The sequence below is a fragment of the Muscardinus avellanarius genome (assembly GCF_963383645.1).
Source record: "Muscardinus avellanarius genome assembly, chromosome: 9".
Lineage (NCBI taxonomy): Eukaryota > Metazoa > Chordata > Mammalia > Rodentia > Gliridae > Muscardinus > Muscardinus avellanarius.
In genome coordinates, this window is record NC_137795.1 from 2,821,273 (window position 1) to 2,849,233 (window position 27,961).

Consider the following 27,961-nt stretch of genomic DNA (forward strand, 5'->3'; position numbering starts at 1 on the left):
CTGGTAAGGCAACATAGAAATATTTGTGAGGTTGTTATTCTCATCATAGAATGAGTGCACATAACATTTTCACCTCTTTTCCAGAAGAAATTGATCACGGCTTTAAAGTAACAGCCAAGAATTTCTTTATGTAATCTTCCATGGCAGTTTTAGAACATCTGATGCAAAAAAGGAATAAATCACTTTCCATTAGAACAATCATACTAAAACAGAGTCATCATGAATTGAGCTGTCTTCCAAGCACTATCTCAGTCAGCCCTCACAACGCTACCACGGCATTAGAGGAGGAGACTGAGGGTCCAAATGCCGAGTTAAATGGTAAGTGATCACCAAGCCAAAGGCCTCGATATTCATGCTCCTAAAACACAATGTATCATCTGAACAAATTATTTGTTGCAGGATATTAAAATGCCTTCCAATGTCAGATATGCAAGAGAAATCATAGGTGAGCATTACAAGTACAGTGACAGAGAGGGCCATGGATGCCACTATAACAATGATCTGTAGCAGAGGGGCTACGTATTCAGGAATCTAACCAAGATGCAAATAAAAAAGACCTCTCCACCCTGCCCCCACTGCCACCCCTCACTTGCGTGGGCTCACTCTCTCTCTCTCTCTCTCATTGCCCATAAGACAAAGAGGGAAGAAGTAGCTTAAAAGATGACGATTTTCATCTTTAAAACAAAATTAAGTAACATTATAAAATATTTTTAATGATGAATTCCAGGCAAGATTTAAAAAAAAATCTTCCAAAGCTAAAATGCACAAGTTCTAGTAAGGATAAGTTCTAGTAAGGATAAGCTCTAGTAAGGATAAGCTCTAGTAAGGACTGGTTCTAAAGGGCAGCAGCATCCTCAGTTCTGAAGCTTAAGCTGGCTGCTCTCTCAGATGCTGCAGTCCTGCACTAAGGCCATAGTGAACACTGTTTAAAGACGCTCTCACTTCGTCTCGCCCGACTCTGCTTCCACACTGAGTGCAGACTGGCACAGACACCAGGCTGCACTCTGCTCAGGCATCCCTCCTCCTTCGCCGTCCCTTACAGCACACACTACGGCTAAGCCAGCCCACGCATGCACCTCAGTAGGCAGAGAGGGTTGGGTTATCACACAACAGTCAATTTGACAATGGACTAGAATAAAAAGTTGCTTTGAAAGTGCTAGAAAAGCTCAAACTACAGTTCTTTGTCAGTAAAAATACCACATTGTCTCCATTTTAAGATCAAGTATAGTTGTATAGTGGGCCAAGAGATAAGTCATCAAGATTCAGTCTTCTAATCAAATGTCTTGATTTCATTGGAATAATGTGAAGAAGTGGCTTCAGGAGAATGATTATTTTCAATGTAGACATTGCCTCCTTCCCAAGTCTGTGGGGATTACAAATTCCTTCAAAGTTAGTCTCTTAGAATGATGGTCATAGGTGACAGTGACGTGAATGTTACTAATCCTGAAAACCCATTTCTCAGACTCCAGAGGTCTTGACCTTGGTTTAGAGTTGAAATGAATTGCATAGACATCCTAAAAACTGGGAGCAAAAATCTAGGTGAATACCTACACATATTCCTGCAAATTCTTTATTCGATTCTATCCAAACTTGCCATTTTTATCCTAGAGATGAGTCATCAGTGTTTTGTATTTACACGGCTAGCTCCAATGCACTCATACAGGTTTCAGCCATGTAAATTTTAAGGTACACACTATTATAATAATTATGCTTACCCTACTCTTCATTGCATCAGCAATGTATCATCAAAATGAACATTTTTTTGTAAAAATATTAGGAATGGTCTCCTTTCTCTTTTCTATGGCTCCTATCACTACATTTCTGAGACATTAAGCTTTTTAAGTATTTTGTAGGTTAGACGATTCAAGGTCAGTCTATGATGTAGGGTCGTACCATACAATAGGGTGCCTACTTGACTTAGTGGAAGCCAATTTGTTTAATTTGAGGGAATGTAGAATTCTGTCCTGTTTGCAGACTGAAACTTTAGTCAACGGTACATTTTCAGGGAAGTAGGAGAAAAGAATATTTCATTTTCTTTTGAGTAGCTATTTTAACTTTGAATAGTCCTAGGCATTAGGATGGTATCTAACATATTAATAATGAGAAACTTTCTTGTTGGTATATATCAATACTGTATCTGAAATGTATGGTGCTTGGTATTTGCTACAACAGCAAAAGTAATAATAAAATATTAAGTTTTAAAAGGAAGTGTATGCTCCAAGACATAGCATAGAGAGAAAAGGCAAAACTGAGTCCGTTCAGCAGTAGACAGCCAGGGCTGCCAGGGGGAAGCAAACGTCATCAGTTACAAATGGGGCTGGTAGGTGCTGGTGAGTATTTGTTTTTTATTTCCACTGAAGCCAGGACAAAAGGAAATGAGTTTAAATTGCAACAGGAGGGAATTAAAGTTAAACATTAAAGAAAAAAAAACTTCCTGATGAGAAGTCTGGTGAGATAATGGAACACATAATCGAGAGGCCGAGCAAGCCTGTCCCCAGAGACGCTTAAGAATAAACATCTATCTTTCTGGGGCGGTTTAGATATAGAAGGGCCTGGAGTATTAGGATGGAAACTTTTAGATTCATCTTCCAGTCCTAGGACACTGTTGCTTTGTTCCACAGACTGTTTCCTTGGCGCACCACTGAAGCTACAATGCATGGGCAAGGGGAAGCGAGCAGCAGCGCTATCTTATTTGGACCTTGCTTGAATAAAAGCCACTCTCAGAGCACCTGAACCAGCCAGTGCCCAGGTATAGCTGATCTTATAACAGTTAATGAATGTGTCTCATGAGGATTTCACATAGTTACAACAAGTTTGGGCCATGCTCCCTCATTAGACAGAAAGACTGTAAAAATGATTTCATTGAGAAAGGGAAGCAGTTAAATTGTTTGTGATGTGATGGAAAGACTGAAATAGGTTTCGTTATCTTGTTTTTAGCCAGAATTATCCAGTATAATATCTAGACTCGGTTGCAAGAGATCCAGTTGTTTTATATGATATCAGGGCCAAGAAAGAGGCTGTGTACCCATCCATCTCCAGCCAAGCATTTCCCATGGCACGGCCTATGCCAGGATGTAGAGGTACCAAAGGCAAGAAACAACCCCACCCAAGGTATGGCGGGAGATCTCTATAACTCAACACAGTCGCAGAGATGTAGAGGTACCAAAGGCAAGAAACAACCCCACCCAAGGAGCGCACAGCAGGGTATGGCGGGAGATCTCTATAATGCAACACAATCGCAGACACAGTGTGCTGGGCAAGCAGAGACGAAGCTGTGACTCTAGCAGAGAGGGCCTTAGACAAGACAGACAACAGGAGTCAGCCGGCTGGAGGAGGCAAGAGGGGCGTCCAAGGCAGAGGAGTAACATGGGGCCAAGGAGCCCTGAAGACACAGGAGAACCTGGTTCCTTCTGTGAGCTGCAGAGGTAAGAATTACAGCAGCACAAGTTGCTGGTGGCGAGAGGGAAGAAGGGGCTGGAGACAGAAGGTCAGATCATGAAGGGAGACAAGAGTTACGGCAGATAACTGGGAGTTAACTGGGAGACCATGGAGGATTTCAAGCTCTGGAGGGACATGATCAAATCACACGTGTGATTTCAAGCTCTGGAGGGACATGATCAAATCACACGTGTCTTCGTGAGTTGTACAAGACAAGGAGACTCATCTGGAAGCATATTTGGCAGAGATTTCTCAGCACCTGGGTAGGAGTTCGGTCAGGTGAGCATGTGAGTAATTACCAGGCTATTAAATCTCATCGGACCAAGCCACAATCCTATTTTTATTAGGTTAAATTGCTGTCCTAAGCTTCATCCAGGCAAGCCTGCTGGCTCATCCTGCCTCTATGCCCAGCAACTAAATGGTGAGATCATAACACTGCGGCAGCTCTTGGCACTTATTTCAAGAAGAAGAAGGAAAAGAAAAAGAAAAAGCAGGAGGAGAGGGACAGGGAGGGAGGGGAAGAGGAGGACCTCATGGTGGCTAATTCCATTCTTAAAGAGCAGCTTCTCTCCTTTGTACCCTCCTGACATAGAGATTTAAAAATAAAATGTCAAGGGTTGCAATATCTACTTTATCATCATCAAATTTCCTGCGGTTTCAGAGCAATTATCATAGTGCTTTACCCATCAGCTGTGCGATGTTTATTCCTGATCTCCTACAGGCACAGAAATGTTTAGGAAATCAACTACGAAGATTAGTGTGACCACTGGGGACGATTCTCTTGCTGATGATCATCTGCACCAAGAGCAGGGAGCGGCATTATGAATCATCTGTGACCACTTATGCTTAAGCTGAACACATTAAAATTTAATGGTTTCGACACAAGAAGCCAGCCGTAAGTCTGCACATCAAGGCACTAATGTGTGGGGCCTAATTGTACTTAGGCGAAGTGCGTCGGGAATGAATGGCAGCCAACTATGTTTTGCTATAAAATGAAAAGTATGAATCTCTAATCATGAGCGAGATTTCTTTTTATAAAATTCATTATTCATGATTTCATTCCTTTTAAATTATTCATTTTCTAAATGTTATTGCTGTAGCCTTTTAAACTTTTCTACTCCTCCACTTTCAAAGTGATGAAGGCCTGAGAACCGAGCAGTCTCCAGCCTTTGAGTAGACTAACACGCTTTTCAAAAAGCTGCTTGGCTTCTGTTCACACTTGTTCTTGACTGCGGATGCAGACTGGCTACTCAAGGTTAAGACTGTCACCTTGCATTTGATCCTAGAAATAACGAGTTCACTTGAAATGGCCTAGTTAAAAATTTTTCATTTCTAATAAAACCTAAATTTTGAAACAAGGCCTCCTCTATGATCACGCCCTCTGCCCACCTGAACAATGCCATCAGCCTGCTTTGCGCCCTCCACATGTCCTGTGCCCTCCCTCTGGGATTCATCTTCATACCACCAGCGCCTTCCCATCTGTCCAGTCTCACCTCACATGACCCACTCAGAAAGGCTTTTCAAAGCCCCTCCTGCCCTGCGCCCGCTCTTGCCCGTTACCATACAGCCGTCACACACTTGCACAGTGTGCCCTCCTTTCCAATGTTTGTGTACTGCTTTCCTTCCCCCTGGGATAGACGCTTTCTGAGGGCAGAGTCCTTGTCTATTTTGTTCATCATTGTCCAACCAGGCTCTTGTATGGTAATAAGCACAGAGTAGGTGCTCAATAAAGATTTATTTGAATAAATTTTTAATTCCAAGAGATAATGATTAAAGCATAATTATTTAACCCCAAATCACCTTTTTGGTTAAATGAGCTCCATCTGTCCCCAGCTCACTTCTGTCCTTTCTATGCAATGACTTCATGAGCCACCAAAGGGCTCCACCGAAGTAGTCAGGCGTCAGGACATATACTACAACTTGGGGTTTGGGGTTGGGGAGTTTTATCATCGTCTCTCATTGATATACAGATCCTGAGATTCTAAAAGAGGTAACCAAGAAAAAAATGTGGTCAAGAAAGGTCAAGTGTAAAACCATCTCCTCTCTTCCAGCATCTTGTAATCAGTGGAGGATGTCCCGAGCTAACTAGAGCATCGCTGGAAAGAAAAGAGTCTAGAAACACCAGGAGCACTATCAACTTGGACGGACTCCTCAGAGACGCACGAATCCCGATGGCTTCCTTCAGACTGACTCCTCCTCCTGTGACAGCTTTGCTCAGATCGCCCCTCCACAGCTGTCAGGATCCCGCAGCCCTGCCTCCTTCACTGGGGCCTCCTCTGACAACACATCGCTAACCACACCATTTTGTCCAAGGACTGACGCTAAATGCAGAGGGAATGGGACTAAATAGGTCAAGTTAATAGAGGGTAAGTCTGGGAGTGACTGAAGTACATTTTGACAATAAAAACCTGAGTCTGACTGGTACCTTTGAGCATTTTATGCTTTCTCAAATTAAGTGATGGTTCTGGCTAGCACATAGTGTATTACCACAATAAGGAAACCTTAGATTCAGATGTTAAATATGAATTAATGATGATGGCCTTTAAGTAATTTAAAAGGCTACTCAAATGGAAAATGAGCACATAATTACTAGACATTCTTGGCAAATGCAAATGAAAAAAAGCAAAAGATCTTCAGATAAGCGATCCAGTTGAGCACCGTGGGATTACTGAGATGAGTTTGTAAGTATTCAAGTCAGGGTTATCACAGTATGTTTTGGAGTACTAGTGAGTTCACGACACTTCTTTGAAATATTATTATTGGCATTTGTTGGAGATCTAAAGCCAAGGAGATGTAAGGTAACTGGTCTTGTTATAAAATTCATACCTAAAATGACAAGGGCATATAAAAAGGGGCTTAAGTAAATATTTACTGAATAACCGGTGAGCCAGATAATGATTAGAGAGATGGGAATGCTTCAACTTCAACTCTTGGTCCCAGGTACAGCCCTTTAGGCAGGCCTTCTTGAAGCCAGCTTGTGCTTCTCATTACTCATTAAAACAAGACTTTGAAATACCTCCTGAAGTCATTCAAATTGCCCTTTTGTAACTTAGGTGGCTAACGTGGCAATATAATTTACAGAGGATACATTATGTTAGGCCTTACAGCAGATCTGTGATGTTCTCAGATGCCCACCAAAGACTCCAGCAAATTGACACCTTTAGAGTAATTTTCCTGGCATCTTGAGAAGAATTCAGTGCCAGGTCTTCAAATGCGAATAGCTCATATGTCATCCCATTATGCCACCTGGCCTCTGACCAGCACACCTTTAAAATAGATTTATTTAGGCTATAAACTTAGGACAGTGCCTATATTACATTTAAACAGCTGGGAAAATAAAATTCCAGTTTTCCAATGCTGAAATTTCTGAGGCTAATTTGAGAAACAGTATGAAGAAGGCTATCAAATTCTAATAAAGACACAAACTTAGAGGATGTTTTACAATGTACTAAAGAAAAAACTCACAAGCGACAGCAACATTTCAGACTGGGAACACTCTAACAAGTTCATCAACCTTGTGTTTGCTGGGGTTCGATTAAACAGCATTTAACACAATAAACAGTAAAGGTTTCATAACTGTAGTTAAAGAATAGTTCCAGATAGAGAACATATTCCACTAAAACATGGGAGTATGTTATTCACTTCTTGTTAATAAACTCATTAATTGCTGTTACTCTGAAAGATACATGTAGCCCAATGAATTTTTGTAATTATGAATTAACCCATAATGTGGAAATCACTTAGTGACATAACAATTCAAATATGTAATACTACATAGCTTGTACTCCATCGAGTGTTAGTAGTTGTATAAACAAAAATAGTAATCATGTATTTTGTAGCCACATGGATTTTTTTTTTTTTGATGGTACTGGGAATAGAACCCAGGGCCTTCTACCTCCAGGCTACATCATTCCCAGACCTACTTTATTTATTTATTTATTTTTGGTGGTACTGAGGGTGGAACCCAAAGGCTTTCTACCTCCGGGCTACACTCCCAGACCTTTTTTATATTTTATTTGGAAACAGGGTCTCACTAGGTTGCTGAAAGCCTCACTAAGTAGCTGAGGCTGGCTTCGAACCCGTGCGATCCTCCTGTCTCAGCCTCCCAAGCACGGGGATTACAAGCGTGCGTCACCACGCCCGGCTCCTAGACCTACTTTATATTTTATTTGGAAACAGGGTCTCTTAAACCAGCCGAGGCTGGCTTCGAACCTGCGCCATCCTCCTGTCTCAGCCTCCCAAGCACAGGGATTACAAGTGTGCGCCACCACGCGCGGCTAGCCACATGGATTTTTATGTCCTCATTTGGAATACATAGCAAGTAAAGAAATGGTATAATGCTAAGTGTCATCGGGAAGTACTATAGTGTTAAATTGAAACATATGAAACTGCTAATACTATTAAACCTCTAGGAGTTAGAATCATCGACAAAGGGTTGAATGTTCAAGGAAGGCTTTCTACAGGAGAAGCACACCTAAGAAACACATTCGACATGGACCAAACTGAGCTCATCAAGCCCTGTTGATTTTATCTTCTGAAACAATCCTCCAGACCTATCTGCTCTTCTTCGGCTCCACTGCTTCTTCCTAAGTCTAAGCCTCTGTCGTCTCTTGCCTTCCCTGACTGCTGAATATGTAACTGAATCTGTATGATTATTTTGTAAGCTAAAAAAAATACAGGCCCTGTGATGGCAAGACCATGTCTGTTTGGCTCGCCGTTATTTTTCTGTTGCCGGCTATGATATCTGGAAGGTAAGGAGGGAATAGAAAGTAAAGAAACTGGTATACCTGGAGCTAAGAGTGCCACTGAAGATTATGAATGGATATAGAAAAGAAGAGCTGTTATAGAACGGGCAAGAATCTCAGATAGCAGGGCCGCTTCTGTCTGCCCTCGCCGCCCTCCACGTGCTGACTTTGGGCACCCTCCTGTCCACTTCCGTGGCTACCTTCTCACAGATTTCCTCTTACTCACTCCTGGGCTGCTTCTCCTCGGCTTGCAAAGGTGGCTTCCACCCTTCTATCTGACCTCAGGTGGATACAGCCAAAACTGAGCCCCCAATTCTGCTGTTCCCCAACCCACACGCATACATACTGTCCTTCCCTCCCACACCCATACGTCACCAGCAGCACTACTGTCCACCTGGTAAGTAAAGCCAACACTCCAGGAACCATCTTTCCCTCACTCCTACATGCTCTCCACCACCGAGGATGGCGCAGTCCAGCTGCTGAAGTATGCCATGGACGTTTCTTTCTCTTTATGGACTTTTATGGTGCGTCAGAGTCACACCATAACGTAGCTCATGGTGGTAGGGCATACTTGAACACAGTGCTGGGTGAGCTTCCCCGGCTCCCTCCTCAGTCCCATTCCCCACACAGGGTCTTGAGGTTGACACTGGTGTTCTCATGTATGTCCATAATGCCAACGGAAGTGATTCCTCCGCTGATCCCCTCTCTCCACCCCCCACCTAGACCACCTCTCTGGCTCCAGTGAGGTTTCTCCTCCACTATCTGAAGTCCCTCTGGTCTCCCAATTACTCTCTAGCTTGTGCATATGAGAGAAAACCTATGCCCCTTCACTTTCTGTGATGAGCTAATCTTACTCAACATAATAATCTCCAGATCCATATATTTTCCTGAAAATTAATTATTTTGTTCTTTTTTGTGGTACTGGGGACGGAACTGCCAAGCTACATCCCTAGCCCTATTTTTTATTCTTTTTTAAATTTTTGTAACAGGGTCTCACTGAGTTGAGAAGGGACTCGCCGAGTAGTTGAGGCTGTCTGCGAACCGCGACCTTCTGGTCTCAGCCTCCCGGATGCTGGGATGACAAGCGTGCACCATTATGCCTGGCCATTTTGTTCTTCTTGATTGATAAGTAGAATTCTATTGTGAGGATATCCCACAACTTTATAATCCATACATTTGTGGATGGACTTCTAGGTTAGTTACATAATTTGGCTATTACGAATTGTGCTGCTATAAACATGGACATGATTTTCTAATTATCCCTTTGTAAAGATACCCAGGAGTGATGTAGCTGGATCATGAAGTGGACCCATTCCTAATTTTCTGCAGAATCTCCACACTGATCTCCATAGCAGCTGCACTAATTTGCAATCCCACCAACAATATAGATCAAATTTGATTTATAGCTCCCTCACTGCTAATGATGGTGAACATTTTTTCATGTATTTATTGGCCACTTGTATCTCTTCTTTTGTGAGGTGTCTGAATCTTTCTATCTCTATTGCCACAGTCCCAGTCAACATGGCCTCTCTCTTATACATCTACAATAGTCTCTTTCATTGGCCCCATTTCTATTCCAGCTATTTTCTGAAGCATTCCCACATATCAGCCATAGACGTTTATAAAAGCATGGATAAGATCATATAATATCCCTCTTAAGACTATATAAGGCCAGGTGTGGTAGCGCACACTTGTAATCCCCATGCTTGGGAGGCAAAGACAGGAGGATCACGCAGGTTCGAAGCCAGCTTTGCTGGCTTAAGAGACCCTGTTTCCAAATAAAAATATAAAGTAGGTCTGGGAGTATAGCCCGGAGGTAGAAGGGTTTCCAGGAACCCCAGTACCACAAAAAAAAAGACTATATGATAGCTTCTGACTATTCATTGGATAACTATCCCAAGAAAGAACATTTAAATTTCTGACCATGGCATGTAAGGAATAATACATAACTTAGTTCTTCCTGAAAACTCTCTTCCTCCACCATCAACTTTTTCTTTCTTTCTTTTTTCTTTTTTTGTGGTACCGGGGATGGAACCCAGGGGCATTCTACCTCCAAGCTACAACCCCTGCCTTATCTTTTATTCTTTATTTTGAAACCGGGCCTCACTGAGTTGCAAAGGGCCTCACTAAGTAGCTGAGGCTGTCCGCAAACTGCCATCCTCCTATCTCAGCCTCCCCAATGCTGGGATTACAAGCGTGTGCCACCATGCCTGGCTCACCATGAACTTTTCCAACTCTGTTTCACTGCACTTAATACAAGTTATTATCCTCTTGTTTAGTTATGTAATTATTTGTTGCCAGGCTCCTCCATCAGAGCGTAAGCTCCATGAGGGCAGGAATCCTGTCTCTCCTGTTAATCAGTACATCCCAAGGCCCCAAGTGGTTCCTGGACACAGCAATATTTTAAAATATATCTTACGTTTTTAAAAAAATTCCCTGCTTCGCTGGGTGTGGTGGCGCACGCTTGTAATCCCAGCGCTTGGGAGGCTGAGACAGGAGGATCGCACAGGCTTAAAACCAGCCTCACCTACTTAGTGAGGCTGTCAGCAACTTAGTGAGACCCTGTTGCCAAATAAAGTATAAAATAGGTCTGGGAGTGTAGCCCGGAGGTAGAAAAGGCCCCAGTACCACCAAAAAAAAAAAAAAAAAAAAAATCCTGCTTCATAAATAAATCATTTATCATTTTAAGGACCTTATAGGTGTCAATTATGTTCCCTGGGGCAAAACAAAAATTGTTTTCATACACTGCTATTTAGCTTCAGCCCAAATTTATATTTAAGAGTCCACAGTTTGATTGGTACAACTTATAATTCTGGAAGGGAATTAAAAAGAAGACAGTAATATAACAACATGAATAGTCAGGGGACATTACTGAAACAGGGAAGAGGAGAATGGAGCAAAGTTTAGGAATGGGAAAAGAAACAGTTGACAGGTCAAGTGAGTTGAATCTGAGGCTACACAGTCCCCACGGAAACGGAAAGGAGGAGAGGCACAGTTCATCCGTCAGTTGTCTTTGGGACAGGTATCACATGTCAGACACAAAGCTGGTATAAGGTAATGAATGATACAGATATAGTCCCCCTCCTCATACAACTTAAGAGTATAATGGGAAAATATTAAATAACCCACCATGAAAATAAAATTATGAATTGTATTTCAACTGAAAAAAAAAAAGTCCAAAAGGTCATGAGCAAGAGTAATAAGGGTCACAGAAGACTTCTTACAGGAAAATGACCCATGAACCAAGATCTGAGAATGGATAAAATTAGACAGTGAGTGAGTGAGTGAGTGAGTGAGTGTGTGTGTGTGTGTGTGTGTGTGTGTGTGTGTGTAGGAGGGTGTTTGGAAGTAGAAAAAGAACAGTATTCAAACAATTGCAAAGATAAGAGGCAGAAAAAAACCCCTGGTGTACAGAGGTAAAAGGAGACTTCTAAGGGCCAATTGGGCCCAGGAACTGGAGGAGAAGCGCTGCAGGAGAGGTGAGCCGGGAGAATCAGATACCTGCAGGCCACCTAAGACTGAGTGTATCTTCTCCTGAGAAACAACAGAAATACAAAAGATGAATAAAATTGGCACGACATTTTTTTTCCTGTGGTACTGGGAACTGAAACCAGGGACAATGCACCACTGAGCTACATCCCCAGCCCCTCCCTTTTCAAATACTGTGTATGCTTTTCATGGTGTGTTACAGGCTCGTGTAATAAACGAATGGGAGTGGAGTGCGCCCTGGGCGGCCCAGAGCTTCACAGTTTAGGGGAGAAGAGCTTGGAGCTTGAACAAGATGGCAAACATTACCTTTGCTGAGAATGAGATAGAAATTCACTCTAAAACAAGTAAATGAAATGCTGACTCACAGAGATGGGCCCAGATAAAGTCACACAGCTCGAATGGAGGCAGACACAGGTCTGTTTTGTGATTAATTTTATCAACAATCTTTAGTACCACAGTAGATCCAGAAAAAGCTAAAGATTCCCCCTGGGCGTGGAACTGGCATGGAGATAGAGGAGGGATCCACAAGGTCCCAAGAGCAGAGCCCAGCAGGCTGGCAGAGGGCACACAGAGGTGGACGGGAGCACTGGGAGGGGGGCAGGAAAAACAGAGGGCCCCGTGATGCAAAACAGAAAAAGAGGATATAATGATTGGGTAAGTGACTCAATTCAAATCAACTCCTCAGAGATCTACTAGATACATTTTGGGTTCCATTTCTACGTTATGTGGAAAGGAGTGACAGTTCTGCCCTCAGAGAAGAACAACCTTATAGTAAGCCGATATCAAGAGACAGTAGACATCTAAGAGTGTCTCACAATATGACACAAAATAATAAACTCAAAGACATGATGAAAATAATATAAAATTCCTTCGATGAAATAAAACATGTTAACGATCACTAGAGATACTTTACCAAACTCATTTATTAGAAAAACTTCTCAAGAATTGCTTTGGCTTCTTTTCTGAAAACAAAAACATATCTTTGATCAGAAAGCTTTAAAAATTATAGTGTCCCAATAATGTTAACAGTAATCAATTAATCCTAATCCTATATGGCCAAACACAAATTATCTTAACTAGGCATGTAAGAAATTTGTCTCAAACAAATCAAATATGCCATCCTATCATTTCACTAAATAAACAGAAAGAGAAAGAGGTTTTGGTCCTAGGAAAGATGCTGGCACGAATGGTTTGTAACGGGCATTCTTTGTCCTTATCTTGATTTATTTTTCTGCACTGCACTTTTCACTGTTTCTGTGTGTCTGTCCCCTGCCAGGATGCACCCTGGGGGTGGGGTTTGTGTCTGCCCGCTCCCTACTGTGCTCCAGTACCTCAAACACTGCCCGTTCCAGAGTAGGTCCAGGACCAGGGGCAATGTTTGAGGTACTGGAGCACAGTGGGCACCTGGGGGTCTCAGTCTTGCTTGATACGTGATAGGATTTTCAGTGCAAATAAAGTATATCACTTGTAGCTTTTTCTCTGAGTTAACACATTAAGTTTAAAAATGATCATAGTCTGGTGTTTTGTCTAATTTTGAGAGAAAGACATCTCTTTTGAAGTGGCAGGTAAAAACGCCAGGTAAGTTTATTTGCACAAGTTCACAGTCACGTAGACTGAGTAAGCGCTCTGTTCATAGGGTGTGCTGCATCAGACTTAATTTTCTTTCCCACTGAAAGCCAGTCAGACTTCTGCACCTGAGTCCTTCCCTCCTGCTCTGCCTTTACTTGTAACCACGGTGGCATACGCTAGGATGCGACAAGCCTGCCGGCTACTCTCCAGCGCACTGTATTTGCTCTTCATATTCATAGCCGTAGTTACTTCCAAGACTATTCTTAACAATGCCAAAAATATCTTAGTGCAACCAATATGCAAACACCTGTTCTAAAATAAAAAGCATCATATCAGCATTAGCATAAATCATGGCTTCTGAAAGCTAGAGAGTTACATCACTTTTTTTTAAAGCATTTTCCACATGACCTAGAGGTACGGCCCAGAATGTAGATTTGAGAGGAATATAAAAATTCTCCTAACCAAAATATTTTAAATAAAAATTAAATTAAACAGCTAAAATATTATATATATATGTGCATATATATATATATATATATATATATATATATATATATGGTTGAGATATACTGTGCAGAGGAATACAATAAGAGATGTTTGCTTTTTAAATTTGGAAATTTATGTGCACTGAGAGCCACTAGAAACAAAAGAACTGGTTTTCATTTTAATTTTTAATTGTTCTCCATACTATACAAAATCAGAAGGGGTTGACTATTCCAAAAATTTATTAAAATAAACACACTAAAAATGTTTTTAAAAAAAAACAACAAACATTTGAGCCAGATGTGGTAGTGCACACTTGTAATCCCAGCATTGGGAGGCTGAAATTAGAAGACTGATTCATGGACAGCCTCAACTACTTACTGAGACCCTCCGCAACTTCGTGAGACCCTGTTTCAAAAATAAAGAATAAAAAATAGGGCTGGGGGCATAACTCAGAGGATGAATGCTCCTGGGTTCCATCCCAGTACTGCAAATAATTTTTTTAAAAGTTTGGTGTGAAAAGTTTTTTTTTTAAGGTTGGAGGCATGCACCTGGTTTCATTCAGCATGATGGTTCTGAAAGATGTCATCTTGGCTTGTCATGCCTAAGCAGTGTAGAAGTATAGTTTCTATTTTTGGCCAGTTGAATTAGCCAGAATTAAAAATGACTAAGCTCTGTGAATGGGTGAAATTGTTGGTCTGCCCCATATACATGTAGATACGCCCATTATACATGCATTTTAAAAACTTAAAAGAAAATAATGTGTCTTAATAAGTAACTGGTGATTAATTGTTTTTAAACAGTAAAAATACCGTATGTAGGCACCCTACAAATATAAAGGAAAATGAAATAATATTTATGAATTTATACTGAGGGCAGAGAAAACAAATTTGTCATATTGTTGAAAGTTGAATTCCTTGCAGAGATAGTAGAGACTGGGAGTAAAAGCTGGAGGGACAAAAACAGGAAATATAAGTTTGAGGTAAACTGAAAGGAAGAAAGATCTACTGAGGTAGAAGCTGGGGTTAAGAGTTCATGGGGAAAGAGAAGAACAGAAAAAAATTACATATTTGTAATTAATCAGTAAAAATCCCTTTACAATTTTGGTTTATTGCCAGAAACTATTGGAATAAATACTTACTTTTACATCTTCATATTTGAAAGCAAATATCAGTATGTGGGAAGTTACTGTTGATACAAAGCTTCTGATATAGCTGTCTTCCTGAGGGATACTCCAGTGTGACTGGAGTACTTTTTGCGTTTTATCGGCTAAGCTATACAGTTTTTAGGATACTTTATACTGCACAGAGTTAGAATTTTCATTGTAATATTTCATATGAGAATAGTTTAAAGAAAAGATTTATAAATGAGTGGGTGAGGGGAAATGGGCATTTTACAACTTCATCTGCCTATATGACCCTGTGGGGTTTGTGGCACGATTAAAGAAATAGGAATGGTAATGTCCTTTAAAAGTTAGTTAATGTATCCCCCTGCTTTCAGGAAGGATTTTTTCTCCCAAATTATCTTTAGTCTGTTGAGTAGTCACATTAGTATAAACATCTGGAGGGAAGGAAATTCCTGAAACTCCCCTGGTATTCTATTCCTGCATTAACAGCCCTACTTCCAAGAAGCTGGTCTTTGGACATCACATTGTAATTAGTTACTAGCCAGCATGTCTATCAACAAGTATTTGCTAAGCACACATACAGAGAATGTTATTCTGCTGGGTCTTTGATGGTAGACCTTCTCCTACAATTCCTCCTAATTGCTTCTCCTGTCAAATCCAACTCTAATCCTGGACTCAAATATCCTTCTCCCAATCCTCCATTCAGCTCATTACGGACTCACTATTACAACAGCCAAGAATGTGCGCCCTATTAATAAGTGAATGTTCCTTTACTTACAACGATAATGTTTTATTTTCAAGACAATGTTCAAACAATATGCTGCTTCAAAACAAGGAGGTTTTATCTCATTTATTTTTTAAATTATAAAAGCACAGCTCCAAAACAATAGCAGCAGCGCCACTGCACAAGTCCCGGCGGCCCTCCATGGAGGCTGCTGCACCTGCATTCGCTCACAGACTACTGTGAAGCTTTACTTTGCCAAGCCTATGGCCATCGACTTCCCGATGCTTTCCTTTTTATTTTAATCTTCATCTACCTTCAACATATATCTAGGTCCTCACTTTTCTCAAATGCTAATGCTATTCTGTCTACATTATCCCTTCTGCCTCCCCAAAGCTTCCTGTTTAACAAAAAAAAAAAAAAAATAGATTTTAGCAGTGGTCTTTCTGCACCACTGAACCTTCAAGTATCTCAAATGTGATTCTTTTAAAGAGAAGGAAAAGAAATAAAAATCCTGTAAATAACCTACTTTTTCTTCTGTCAGCCTTCTTAGACTATTTATTCCACTTACAGATAGAGTCTCCCTGACTTTCTACTGTATTTGATAGTACTGACACTACACTGTCACTAGACTGCTCTCAATCTTACCCTTAATCTACAATTCTTCTGAGCCAGATGCTCAGAAGATGCTGACATATATCTTTTCTTGATTGCACCTCCATGACCTCACGCCCAATGTGATTAAGATAAAACATATTATCTTACAAACAATATTCAATTACCAATTTATACTTTTCCTAAAAATGTTGAACGGCTGGCATGGTGGTGCATGCCTGTAATCCCAGTACTTGGGAGGATGAGACAGGATCACAGGTTCAAGGATAGTTCCAGCAAACAGTGAGAGTCTCATCAACCTAATGAGACTCTGTTTCAAAATTTAAAAATATAAAATAAAATAGGGTTGGGGGATGTAGCTTCACGGTAGAACGCCCCTAGGTTCGATCCCCAGTACCAAAAAACAAAATCAGAAACCTTGAATGGGAATCCCCATGAATGCCTTCTTTCTCATACTTCTTCCATCTAGCATACCACCATTAGGTTAGCACTCCAACAGTGCTGCTTCGTAGGTCACATGCAGCGCAATTCACAAACCACTGAGAGCCCTATGACCTCCTGCAGCTCGCTGGTCTCTGAGGCCCAGCCCCTCGGGTCCTCATTCACTGCTGCTTATTGCTCTGCCCAACTGGCTTGCTAACCTGAACCTTACCAGTTTACCTACAGATTAAGATACTGCTCTACCACCACCCTTTCTAAAATATATACACATTTCAAGGCTTTCCCTCTTCATAAAAAAAAATTCCACTGATATATTTTTTTAAAAAAAGCATATGGCACACCAATGTCAGTTGGTTTCAAACCTATGCTACAGTTACATAAAATGTCACCGTTCGAGGAAATTTGGTGAAGGGTAGGTGAAATTTTATATACTGTTTTTACACCTTCCTGTAAATATATAATTATTTCAAATCAAAATATTTTTAAAAGCTGGGCATGGTGGCGTACGCTTGTAATCCCCACACTTGGGAGGTGGAGACAAGAGGATCGTGCAGGTTGAAAGCCAGACTTGCTGGCTTAAAATTTCCAAATTTAAAAAAATATATAAAATAGGTCTGGGAGTGTAGCCCAGACGTAGAAGGGTTCCATCCCCAGTACTAAGAAAAAAAAATTTTTTTAAATATGGTGGGCATCAACTATGTACATGTGTGTAGTGGCACATGTGGGGTACTGAGGTCACAAAAAATACAATTTTCAGAACCTTCTGCCTGGGGAAGAGGCATGGAGTAAAAGGACTAAGTGAGGACCACCTGTGGTAAGCTCTGTAATGGCCACACATGTGCCCAGAGAACACAGTGGGAAGAGTGAGCAGAGGCACAGGGGGCCAGGGAGCACTTCGGGGAACATCATTTCGGCTGGGCCTTCAGAAAGACATGCCAACTTTACCGCCAGGTCAGGACTGCCTCTCCAGGGAAAAGAAACACTGTAAAAGCATGGCAACCAAAAAGCACGGCCCATCTGGAGAATACTGAATAGTTAAAAATGAGTAAAAGATCTTAGGAAAGAAAATATAGGGAATATGGCTAGAAGGGAAATGTAGATCTTAGTAAAGAACATCATACTTCAGGTGCAGGATTTTCAATTTAATATGGTAGATAACAAAAAACTCTAAACCCTCTTTATTTTTTATTTTTTAAATTAATTAATTTTTTTTTAGTAAATGGCATACATTTAAATTGTACTTGGTGCCCTCTCCCCCCCCCCATTTTCGCTTCCCCCCTCCCAACAATGAATGTCCAGGGTAAACATGCTATATTCGTACTTTTACACCTATTCGGATGTAGCCCCTCATTCATCAAGTTCAGCTTCTTCCTCTCCTATCTTTCCATTCAAACTTTGCTGAGATTTCCCCTCCATTATCTGGAGTCCCTCTGGTATCCCCAATGTTCCCTAGTTTGGGCATATTCGAGGAAACATATGTCCCTTCTCTTTCTGTGTCTAAACCCTTTTTAAAGCAGGGAACTAACACGCCCAGATATGTATTTTTTCAAAGAAACATACTCGTGGAAAAACTTAAATGCACCATGTTGTACACAGGTTTACACATAAGACTATTCATAAATAATTGTGTATTAAACGAACATCTGAAACAGTTCATATATTTCATATAAGGAGACTGATTAAGCAACTAGCTATGATAATAACATATACTATTTAATAACGAGAAAACATAATGAAAGTATTGAAAGTAGGCTATAAGACAGTCAATACAGTAAGATCCAGTGTTCACAAAACTTTACACATGTAAAGAACAAAGAATGTAAAGATATGGACACAGATACATACATATACATACATCTATACACATTAATGTCTACACATTTGTAGAAATTACGTATAGGTGAGTTTCTATCTCTTTCAGGGTAGTCAGATCATTAGTAATTTAAAATTTTCTTTTTGATCATCTGAATTTTCTTAATTTGTACAAAGAATGTTTTTATCTTTATACCAAAATTAGTTTTTAATGTTTATTGGGATAAACACTTGGGAGGCAGAGACAGGAGGATCGCGCAGGTTCGAAGCCAGCCACGCTTGCTTAAGAGATCCTGTTTCCAAAACTAAAAAGTATGAAATAGGTCTGGGAGTGTAGCCCGGAGGTAGAAGGGCTTCCAGGAACCCCAGTACCACCGAAAAAAAAAAGTAAGTAAAAAAGGACAGGAGTATAGATCAGAAGTAGAATGCCCCAATTTCAATCTGAAGGAGGAGGAAGAGAAGGAAGAAGAGGAGGAACCATAGTTTGGGTATATCACGTTTATGTGTCTTAAATGTACGGTGGCATTTGGTCTGAGCTTGAATCTATTTCTTTCGTCCAAAGAGTTGGCCGGTTCCCACCACCATTTTTAGACTAATTTAACTTGTCCTCTCTGCATTGCTTTAAAATGCCACATTAGCACATGTGGCCAGAGTTATGGTTCACACATTCTCAATTCTTCCATATGTAATTGGAGAGGGGAGGGAAGCAGATCATCCTACTTAAGGAAGTTTGGAGTATACCAGTTGCTGTAACCATTGAAAATCAAAGCATAACACAAAGCTAACTCACTCAGAGACTGACTGACTACTTACGAAATTAGTCTCTACTCAATATCCTTTTGCATTTAACCCTAGATCAACCCCTGCCTGCTCCTGGCATTCTACTGGTTAATCCCTCACTGACTATTTAAGGTTATTGCAAATACAACATAAACTGGCCGCACAGAAACTACAAATCTACACTACGCAAGATTTAATGTAATGGAAGTGTCGCTGGAAATGCGCTCCTGTCACATGCAAGGCTGGTGACCAGCGAAATTCTGACACACGATTAACAGTGAAGAGAAGAAGACGGACAATGATGACGTGATAGTTTTTGTCTTGTTTTGTTTTTGGTACTGGAGATTGAATCTGGAGGCATTATACCTCTGAGCTACACCCTCACCCTTTTATTTTTTATTTTGAAACAAGGACTCACTAAATTGCCAAGGCTGGCCTCTAATCTCTCATCCTCCTGTTTCAGCCTCCTGAGTACTAAACTATAGGCATGCACCAACACCAGATAGGTGATAGATGACAGATGCTTTAAATAAGATGGTTTAGCTGGATGTGGTGGTGCATGCTTGTAATCTCAGTACCTGGGAGGCTAGAACAGAAGGATCACAGTTTCCTGGTCAGCTTCAGCAACGTAGTGAAACTCTATTTCAAAATAAAATAATGAGATATGAATAAAGGTGTAGCTCAGTGGCAAAATGCCCCTGGGTCCCATTCCCAGTACCACAAAAATACATAGATAGATAGATGATAGATAGATAGACAGACAGATAGATAGATAGATAGATAGATAGATGATAGATAGATAGATAGATGATAGATAGACAGACAGATAGATAGATAGAATGATTTGAATACGAAGGATCAAGATGGACTCCTAGGAAAATGATGACACCCTCTTTTTAAAGGTATTTGTAAGGTCAAAAACAAGACAAAATCTCCCTCAGTTCTTTCATTGCTGTCTCCAAAAATCAGTACATTATTATAGGCATAGCCTAAATTTTGGCAAATATAGGATAAAATAAACTTAAATAAAGTTAACTTTAATTTTACTTACTTTTCAAACAAATCTTCTGTTTTCTCAGGATCTACCATGATACTTTGGTCTCAGTTTCAAGTAGTCTTTTCTTCTGAATTCCAATTAGCCTCAATCCTTCCATATTTTAATCAATTATGTGCTTTCTAATTTGGCATAAGTTATTTTTATAATTGCAGAATTGTCATTCACTATTATTTTATAATAATATTCTGAAAAGGAAAATTTATGCTTTTCTTTTTGTAAATTTCACATCTAATCTTCTATCTTCTAATTGAACTCTAGAAATCCTTGGTCAAATTCTCCCAAGTACCTTTGGGAGTTTATAATGGTATATTACTATTATTATTATAAGCTCACATTTAGTAAGAATTTGCTAAGCACCAAGCACTTGCTAAGCATTTTCCATGTACTACTATATTTAACTTGGCCAATGCTACAATAAAGAACCATTATTATTGCTATTTACAGTTGAGAAAACAAAGTAGATAGGACCAAGAAATGCATTCCACATCACAGAGCTGGTGAAGAACCAAGCTAGTTTTGAAATGCATGTACTTCCTATGTCAAAGTCTACTTCAAATAGTATTTCCTATTTTGGAATGTACAAAGTGTTGTAGTCTCTGTGAAAAAAAAAAAAACAGGCTCAAAACCATTTAGTAATTTTCCTGAAGCCTTTCCTATATCATTAAAATTTCCTTAATGAAAGACTTCAAACTTATAAAAATTCAAAGTGTCATGCTAATGATTCAATTACACTGACAATATGAAATTACACATTAAACGCCTTATCAAGCATCTCAGTGTGAGCTCAGAGAATTAAACTGAAATTGTGTTGAGATGGGTCATTTGAAAGTAGCCTCAAAATAACACCAAACCCTTAAGGCAAGAAGGTCAGTTAATCCAGTTTAAAATACTAAAAAGTGGGAGTTTAAAATAAATGTATCTGCCAGGAGTGCAGACTAGAGACGTTTTTCAGATCTGTGCTCTGTTTTCCTATTTATACTCTGTATTTTCTCTTACCCATTAATATAAGAAAGATGCACAAAATACTAATCTTGGGTGGTCCATACAACATCTCAAAATAATAAATTTTCTGATCCATATTCATCATCTTATTCATCAAACTTTGCTTCCTCCCCGAACCCCACTCCCAGCTTCCTCCTGGCCCTCAGATCTGGCAATACCAAAGAAAATACAGCTGAAGCCACGGCCCGTTATAACTCTGACTCATGTGATCACATGAAGCGAATATTCATCCGTGGCGCTTGATCAGGCCTGGCTTGTCTTCAAGCCTTTTCTGTGCCGAGCTCGCTCTGCCTGCCCTGCAGCCGAGGCCCACGCCATTCACCCTCAGGTTCCATCTGAGGAGCCATCGATTGCCCACACCACGTCTTCCTGAGCACAGCATGACCTAGATGAAATGAAGTTTCAAAGAAACAGCTGAGCTGGGCATGGGGCGCACACTTGTAATCCCCGCTTGGGAGGCTTAGACAGTAGATCTCAGTTGGAGGCCAGCCTCCACATCTTAGAGAGGCCCTGACCAGCTCAGCGAGACTTTGTTTCAAAACAAAAAAATAAAATAGGGCTGTGGGTGTAGCTCAGAGGTAGAACGGCCATGTTCAATCCTCAGTACAAATAGACTCAAATGGTATAAAGAGGTGACAGAAGTTCCCGTGTTCACGAAATTAAAGTGATTAGTCTCCATTAGGAGTTAGGCCCATCCCTATGTGCACGCATTAAGTTATGTGAATCTTAGGCTGACATATTGTCCTCGACACCTGAGTCATAAAAGAAGCTCCAGTAAGATTACACAGTCTCTCCACTCCAAGTACACACAGAGACAAAGCAGGTAATACATAAACGGGGTGAGTAACTGGACCACTAAGTCAATCATATTCAGATTGTGTGGGGTGGGGATGCTGGGGATTGAATCCAGGGCCATTCTACCTCTGAGCTACACTCCCAGCCATTTTTATTTTTTGTTTTGAAACAGGGTTTTGTTAAGTTGCTGAAGGTCTCACTACGTTGCTGAAGCTGGCCTCCAACCTGTAATCCTATCTTGGCCTCCAAAGTACTGGGATTACAGTCAGGTGCCACCATGCCTGGCTTACATTCCAACCTTTTAAAAGTACTGCCCAGGTGACCCACTGGGATTCTTGCTCTCAGAGGAGAATGCACAGAGCTAGAAGTTGCAGGAAAGATATTAATAAAAGTGATTTCCTTATAAGTCATATTCCTTACTAGGCAGATGTGAATACCAGAGCTAAGAAACCTATAAATGTGATGGCTCTGCAATAAAATAATTCGCCCAAAATAGTTATGCAAGTCTGATGGACTGCTGATAAAGGCAAGCAGGAGAACTGTGTGGCAACAAGGCCATAAGGTAACTCCCAGTGGGACTTTCAAATCCCGAGCCTGGGGAGGATGCCGTCATCATGGCCTTCACTGGAGCAAAGAGAGGGCACAGGCAAAGTGCTGGACTTTCAAGTCCCGAAGCTAGAAAAGACGAAGTGGTTTTATTTAGAAATGTTTATCCATTTGCAACTTAATAAGCAACATGGTAAGGTTACACATACTCCATCTCTTAGTACCAAGCACTTAGCCACTTCACCTTCTTGGGCAGCTGGTAAGTGAGGGAGGAGAGTCACATGATTTCTACATGAGAATACAGATTTTAAAAAAGATCGTGTCTAGCCGGGCGTGGTGGCACACGCTTGTAATCCCCGTGCTTGGAGGCTGAGACAGGAGGATTGCGCAGGTTCGAAGCCAGCCTCAGCTGACTTAAGAGACCCTGTTTCCAAATAAAATATAAAATAGGTCTGGGAGTGTAGCCCGGAGGTAGAAGGCCCCTGGGTTCCATCCCCAGTGCCACCAAAAAAAAAAAAAAAGATGCTTAGATGCTTATATGTTCTGTAATCTGCTCCTTTCTAATACGCTACCGTACCTCTGAATATTATAGTGTAACTATAATAGCTAAGCTCACGTTATAAATTTCACCATTACAGGCTTGAAGTAGAAACAACACATGGCATTTCTCATTATCTCTATAATAATAGTATCATGTCACCTATACAGAAAATAAAAATTAAGCAAAAATCAAATACATGATAAATCTTTAATAGACTTCACACAGAAAAGCAAAGAGAATGTGTGCAAAGCTGGGTTTTGGATACTTCCTCCCACACTGCTGGACCAATTTTAGTGACTAGATGGCCAGCTCATGAATAGCTCACACAGGAGGTTCTGGATGGAAACACACTCGCACCATCGTGGCCTGTGTGGTCTAGAAGGAAGCACAGGGGGGCAGGAGACCTGGATGCTGGACTTAGCCCTTCCAGTAACCACAGAACCTCAGGCAACACATTTCCTATTTCCTGCCTCTGCTTTCTATCTGTAGATTAGCAATACTTCTTCATGTCTCTTCTACCTCAAAATGTGCCAAGTACAGAAATAAAGTAAGTGAACACATTTGCAGGCAGAAAGTGACACGTTAACAATACAGAACACCGAGACAAAAATCTGCAAAATCGATCACAGTTAGACCAAGACAAGGAGAGGCAGACAGTGTGGCAGTGACACCTAGACAGCCGCATACGCAGCCTGACGTCCCAGTGAAAGAACTCAGCCACTCAGCGGGAGGCACACACCGGCTCGCGGGCTCCGAGGCTGGGCACAAGCACAACTTTCATCTTCCTTTATTTCTTCCACCCTTCCTTCTTCTCTTCCCCCTTTCCTCTGTCCCTTTCCTCTACACATTCAAAAATTTTGCTCTGAAGGTTTGAATGTTCTGTATCCTCGATATGGATACGGTCCTTGAGCTGTGTATATATTTAAACAAAACGACTGATCAGTAAGCGGGAGCCCCGCGCCTTGGCTCGCAACACTGCCCCACAGATGCTCCGACAGGGCTCTCAGAGAGCACCCGAGACCGTTGTGGCCTGGCCTGACGGGACCAGCCAACTGGGTGGCCAAGCCTGTCTCTCTTCAGATTTTTTCCCTTTGTATAATTGTTCTTTCCCCGCAAGACCCATTTGTTTTGTTTTTCCCATTGGCAGGCAGGGAGGGGGAGCCATATCCTACCTGCTAATTATAATGCAGAGTTTTCATTTACTGTCGCATTAACTCTTAACACTTATTTCTTAGGAAAATGCTTCTGTAAAAGTGGACGTTAGACAGATGAGCCCAGGCCAGAGGCCCAGGAAGGAGGTAGTCAAAGGGGCAAGTCGAAGAGGGCCTACCCAAAGCAAACAAATTCAGAACCGACTCTGTGGAAAGGTACTTCTATCCTACAAGGCCAATAAGAAGTATTCTTTTGGAGTAAAAACTATATGCTGTGTGTAGTTAAGGTAAAAGATATTTCAAATCATAGAATATGGAATTCCAAAGCTGGGCGTGGTGGCGCACGCTTGTAATCCCTGCACTTGGGAGGATCACACAGCTTCAAAGCCAGCCTCGCTGGCTTAAGAGACCCTGTTTCCAAATAAAATATAAAATAGGTCTGGGAGTGTAGCCTGGAGGTAGAAGGGTTCCATCCCCAGTACCACACACACACACACACACAAAAAAAAAAAAAAAGAATAAGGAATTCCACAACCTCCAAATCAGCTATTTTCTGACTGCTGCGTTTGGAGGCTGAGCCACACGTAGTAAGAAGGTGTCCATAGTTACTGGTGTCTCCATACCCAGCGCTGAGCCAGTGCTCTACCACATGTGAGGCTCAGGCATCAAGCTAGGCACCATTACACTTACCGTGGAGGAGAGGGGTCTGAGGCTAGAAAGCTAAGGAGCAACCAGTTCATCGAAGTGGAAAGGGACAGAGGCAGGATCCAGCACGGGTTTGTCTGCCTCCAGAGTGTTCGCTTATTAGATTATGCTACTCTGTCTGTGTTTATCTTTTTAAGATTTTGCTCGCATTCCTTTTTGCTGCTAGGAATGCTGACGAAGGGGACAAAGAAGGCAACAGCAAGATCATCCACATGAGGAGAGGGGAGTGGACGAAAGGCATGGAGGAGTAAAAGAAGAGCATGCCCCTTCCTAAACTATGGTCCTCACTCCGAGAGGAGAGAGACGTCACAGCTGCTCCACTGAATACACTCATTTGGGGGGAAGGAGGGGGATGGGATTTGGGAGCTGCTGCCTTTGAGGGACCTGAGTGCACGTGATTGGCGCCACCACCCTGACCACAGGAAGGGCAGGCTGGACACCGTGGCCCCGCTGGCTGCCCCGTGGGGCGAGCAGGATGGCTTTCCCTGCCCTGCCCACAGGTGCTTTGGCCCCAGGTCTGCCCCTGTCTCTTGGTCCCAGGTCATTCCTTTTGTCCCTTCCCCTAACTCTGATGACCGCAGCCTGAGCAAACAGCAGGAGGAGCTTGACTCATCCGGATTACATCAGTTCCTCATATTGTGCTATTTACGTTTATAAAATAGTGTTGCAGGATCTCATTTAGTAAAACTTTTCCTTAAAAACAGTTTTATTTTCTAATCTACTTTTTATTGGTTAGGAGAAAAACAAAATGGATCATATACTTGAAGCAGAGAGGGAAAAAAAGGATGTCATTCTAGAAATGTCTAGCAAGCCAAACCCTGAGAATATTTATCTAAGTGGTTACCCTGGGCTCTCTGAGGGGAACGTGAAAGCAATTTCTTGGCTATCATCACTTTAATATGAAACCTAAACTCCAAATACAACCACAGGCACATTCCTGTCATTTGGGGAAAGTATTTCGGAGTGTAGACGGCGCTCTTCTCCTACCTGGCATGACCATGGTGGGCGGGACTGCAGCGTCTGTGCTTAAGCAGAGGCGGCCACCTTTGGCTAATCTGTCGCAGAGCAGGGTGATGTGCTTCTTCAGCCGGCCAGTGTCTTTGGGCATGTTCAGTTGACTGCTGAGGTTCAAAGCCTGCTCCTTCGAGCTCTTCGACAGGCAGGTCTTCAGGAGGTGGGAAATGGCAGCGTCGACCGTTTCTTCCCAGCCCTGTATGCAAAAGCCAGTTTTGAATTTATGCAAGGCTGACAATGAGCACAGTGGGCACTTTACTGCTAACTAGACTAGAAGGACTGGGTGTTTAATTCAGGGGTTGGAGGACAGCTGGGTGTCTGTGGTACTCTGGACCAGCCCGCTTTTGAATTCTAGCTGTCAGCTGTTTGACCTTGAGCAGGTTGCTAATTCTCTTGGCCTCATCCTCCCAGGGCTGGGATGATTAAACGAGATGGTGTGTGAGGAACACTTGGCCCTGGGTCTGGCAGAGAGTGATCGGGAACAGTGAAATTCATCTCTGTAGCAGGTCTGTTTGGTGATCTGGTGGGGGAGCTGCCAAGAGCATGACTTGTTTTGCCTTACATTTCTGCTGATGGAGGGCTGGGACCTCTGGATACCTTGGCAGAAACTGAAATGGAGAGTAAACCCTGGTGTCTCAGCTTCTGGTGCCGCAGCAGTGGAGATGGAGGCCAAAAACACAAAGGAGCTTATTTTGGGGTGATTTTGACATGGGACTATCACAAAGCAAGAAAATGGACTGTGTTCCTCTGTTGGGAAGCGTGGCTGTGCGTGGTGAAGACCTGCAGAGGTGCAGTAGCGCCTTTGCGCTTGGAGTTCTAGGAACATCTGTGCCACACGGGGACCTCAGCACTGGCATGGAGCACTCCAGCACCAGCAGGACCGACACAGAGAGAAACCACTTTGGAGGGGAAAGCAGGTGATACTGCCATTAGCTCAGCAATGCAGAGGTGGAGTGAATGAAGACCAGGAGGATGGCTCCCATCAGGCATCCCCAGGGAGTGCCACAAGTAGCTGGTTAGGAGCTTTAAGGGGTGCAGAGATCCTGTGCAACACAACAGGCATGAACAAAACCCAGGTGTTAGGGCCAAGGTGTTGGTGTCGATGTGACTCTGCACCCAGGGGTTAAGGCCAAGGGCACCATGGAGTACACAACTGAAGTGACATTATGAAGGAAGATGAGATGAATCGATTGTCATGGAATATTGCAAAAAGCCCAAGACCCTGATTTGAGAGGCAAGAAGCCTGAGACTGGGGGGAAGGAGGCTGCAGAAGCCTCTCTTGGTACCACCCTACCCTCAACTTTATCTTTGAGTCACCTCTCAAATATGAAACCAGAGGGCCTGGATCCCAAGTTTCAACTCCTATGCCCAAACACTCAGCTTAGCATGTAAGGCGCTTTCTGCTCTACCTCCCACTCCACAGGACTCTTCCCAACTGCACTCACACTCCCCACTATGACTCCATGCTGGCCCAGCAGGCTGAGGATGACAGTCACGGCCCACACACCTAGCTCCACCCCAACACTCCTCGCCTGGGCTGTGCTCACTGTCAGCAGGCCTAGTCTCCCCATTCGGGTGCCAGTTCTTTACATTGCTGAGCTTGGTACATTGACAGTGGTCAAGAAACATGTTTGCTGTACAGAGATAGAGAGATACAGAACCAAGATCCTAGAGTTGACAGGACCTTGGAGTCCTGTCTTGTGGGAGTTTCCCAGGATCCTTTATACAATAGCAACCATCCACCTAGACACAGCTATCTTAATGATTGGAAATTATACTACTTTGTGAGGCAGTTCATTCCAATCAGTGTATATCCAGCAGAAAGCTATTCACTTTGTAAGCTAACATAGGCCCCAGTAGCCCTTCTTCTCCTCTCCAGAACCATGTAAAATAAGTCTAACCCTTCTATATGACAGCCCGTTATATCTGTG

At 42.0% G+C, this 27,961-nt stretch overlaps 1 protein-coding gene across 1 annotated transcript in view; it reads right to left on the reverse strand.

Annotated features, from left to right (window-relative positions):
- Window positions 1-27,961, reverse strand: part of BBS9 (Bardet-Biedl syndrome 9) — a gene marked incomplete at both ends in the record, with an annotated part of 451,378 nt that overhangs the window by 57,531 nt on the left and 365,886 nt on the right. The window contains one exon of the mRNA XM_080701824.1: window positions 26,004-26,226. Within this exon, the coding sequence (XP_080557950.1) occupies window positions 26,004-26,226 (223 nt within the window). The remainder of the gene's footprint in view (window positions 1-26,003; window positions 26,227-27,961) is intronic.